Source organism: Verticillium dahliae, genomic scaffold (genome assembly GCF_000150675.1).
Source record: "Verticillium dahliae VdLs.17 supercont1.29 genomic scaffold, whole genome shotgun sequence".
NCBI lineage: Eukaryota > Fungi > Ascomycota > Sordariomycetes > Glomerellales > Plectosphaerellaceae > Verticillium > Verticillium dahliae.
Window position 1 is genome coordinate 27,364 of NW_009276919.1, and position 1,989 is coordinate 29,352.

General features: G+C 54.3%; 2 protein-coding genes across 2 annotated transcripts in view; one reads left to right on the forward strand and one right to left on the reverse strand.

Moving 5' to 3' along the window:
* Window positions 1–123: 123 nt before the first annotated feature.
* Window positions 124–1,508, forward strand: VDAG_09841 (GTPase-activating protein; the record flags this gene model as incomplete). Its single annotated transcript, XM_009651186.1, has 2 exons — window positions 124–694; window positions 749–1,508. The coding sequence occupies 2 exons, from the start codon at window positions 124–126 to the stop codon at window positions 907–909; spliced, it is 732 nt and encodes a 243-aa protein (XP_009649481.1). The 3' UTR covers window positions 910–1,508.
* A 215-nt stretch (window positions 1,509–1,723) lies between these two features.
* Window positions 1,724–1,989, reverse strand: part of VDAG_09842 (uncharacterized protein) — a gene marked incomplete at both ends in the record, with an annotated part of 2,346 nt that continues 2,080 nt past the window's right edge. Inside the window, one exon of the mRNA XM_009651187.1 lies at window positions 1,724–1,813. Coding sequence (XP_009649482.1) covers window positions 1,724–1,813 — 90 coding nt within the window. The remainder of the gene's footprint in view (window positions 1,814–1,989) is intronic.

The following is a 1,989-nucleotide window of genomic DNA, read 5'->3' on the forward strand; positions in this document are numbered from 1 at the left end:
TCCCCCCACAGGTCCCCCGCAAGGAGAACAGGGTCCACAAACCTGCCACTGTTCAGCAGGTGGGAGACGGCCATCGACGACCTCACGGCCGCGCTTGACATCACGCAAGAAGAGGTATACTTTATGGAAGCCAAGTCTATCTTCGTGCAGATCATGCGGTCGATTCCCTCCAATAGCAACGTGGCACGACGGCCGCTGCGTCTCGAAAGGATTGCGGATGCGGCGGCTACGAGCCGCAATGACGCAGTCATGGTGCGTAAAGGCATTCGGGCGATGGAGCTGCTCTCCCAGTTGCAGGAGCTCAGGGTCATCGACAAGAGCGACCATTTTGGCCTACTGCGCGACGAGGTAGAGCAGGAGTTGCAGCATCTCGGCTCCCTCAAGGATGCTGTCATCAAGGAGACGGAGAAGCTTGATGAGGTTTACAAGACTATCCGCGATCATAACACATATCTCGTCGGGCAGTTGGAGACGTACAAGAGCTACCTGCACAACGTGCGGTCGCAGAGTGAGGGCACCAAGCGGAAGCAGCAAAAGCAACAGGTGCTAGGTCCCTACAAATTCACGCACCAACAGCTCGAGAAGGAGGGCGTGATCCAGAAGAGTAACGTTCCCGACAACAGGCGGGCCAACATTTACTTCAACTTTACGAGCCCGCTGCCGGGCACCTTTGTCATCTCACTGCACTACAAGGGTATGCCGCCGTCACTTTTAATTGCTTTTGTCTCTATGCTAATCTTCGTCGCAGGGCGCAACCGAGGCCTCCTTGAACTCGATCTCAAGTTGGACGATCTTCTCGAGATGCAAAAGGACAACCAGGACGACCTTGACCTGGAATACGTACAATTCAACGTGCCCAAGGTGTTGGCGCTTTTGAACAAGCGCTTCGCGCGGAAAAAGGGATGGTAGACTATCTTTGAGACGACCTGCAGCTTGTACTGTTGCTACAGGAGATACCCCCCCTCGAATGACTTGGCTTTGGCGTTTTCGGCGTCTTTTATACCCTCGAGGCCGTGCGTCGCAAGTCTGAGGGCTTGTCTGACCAGGCTTGGATCGAGGCGTCCGCCGCCAAGCGATCGTAGCGACGCACTCGTCTTGTTTCTTTTTCCGACTGTTCCTGCAATGCGAGTCGTTTCTTTGCGCTTATATACCTGTCACGTATCCCCTAATTCTAACGTCCCTTGTTTTACGGCTTGGCATGCGCGTGGCGGGCGGTGTGTTCAAAGTTTGGGGCTCGGCTGGTCCGCAGGATCTTTTTGACTTTGGGGTGGATGATTGAGTGCTTTGCTAGCGAGGCGAGAGCGGGCAGGCACCAGTCGATCACAGAGACGAAGCACAGGGGAACACATGATCGGTGATCAGAGGGCTCGACATGTTGGACGCGGCAGCTCATACTTTCTTGGTTGTGTTAATAGTGGATAATATTGGCTTTATTTCTTGTCCACTCCAGGAACTGGACTGAACGGATTTGCAGTGTTTTGAAAGCAGAAAATTTGACTTGATTTGGCTACCCCCATCGATGCGCTCCGAATGAAGACAGGGTGGGTATATCAACTGAACGCCGATGTGGTCGTAAAAGAGAAAAAAAAAAAAGCAACAGCATTGCCTTGGCTCACGAAGGACCACACATGACCGTCGTTGTGAGCAGGAAACAAGAGCACAAAAGCATGAATCAGACAGCCGCTTTTCAATCGGTCGCCGCCCCTCGCAGCCGTGTCCTCCTTCACCTCAACGGTCTTGCCATCGGCGCCGGGTCTTCCAGCGCCACGTGACCCCAGCTAAGCCACCTCCGTGTTCTCCTGGCTTCTAGGGGCTATGCATCTCTGTCGATGCAGAGTCAGTCGAAACACAGCCGACGACGAGAAAAGCCCGGTGTTTTCAAGGGCTTATTACCCCAAAAGCAACGCCCAGAGGCCTGTAGCGACCATAGCCAGCGGACCGGAAGGGCCGCCCGTTTCTCGCTCGGCAACGAAGAGTAGAACGAGCTAG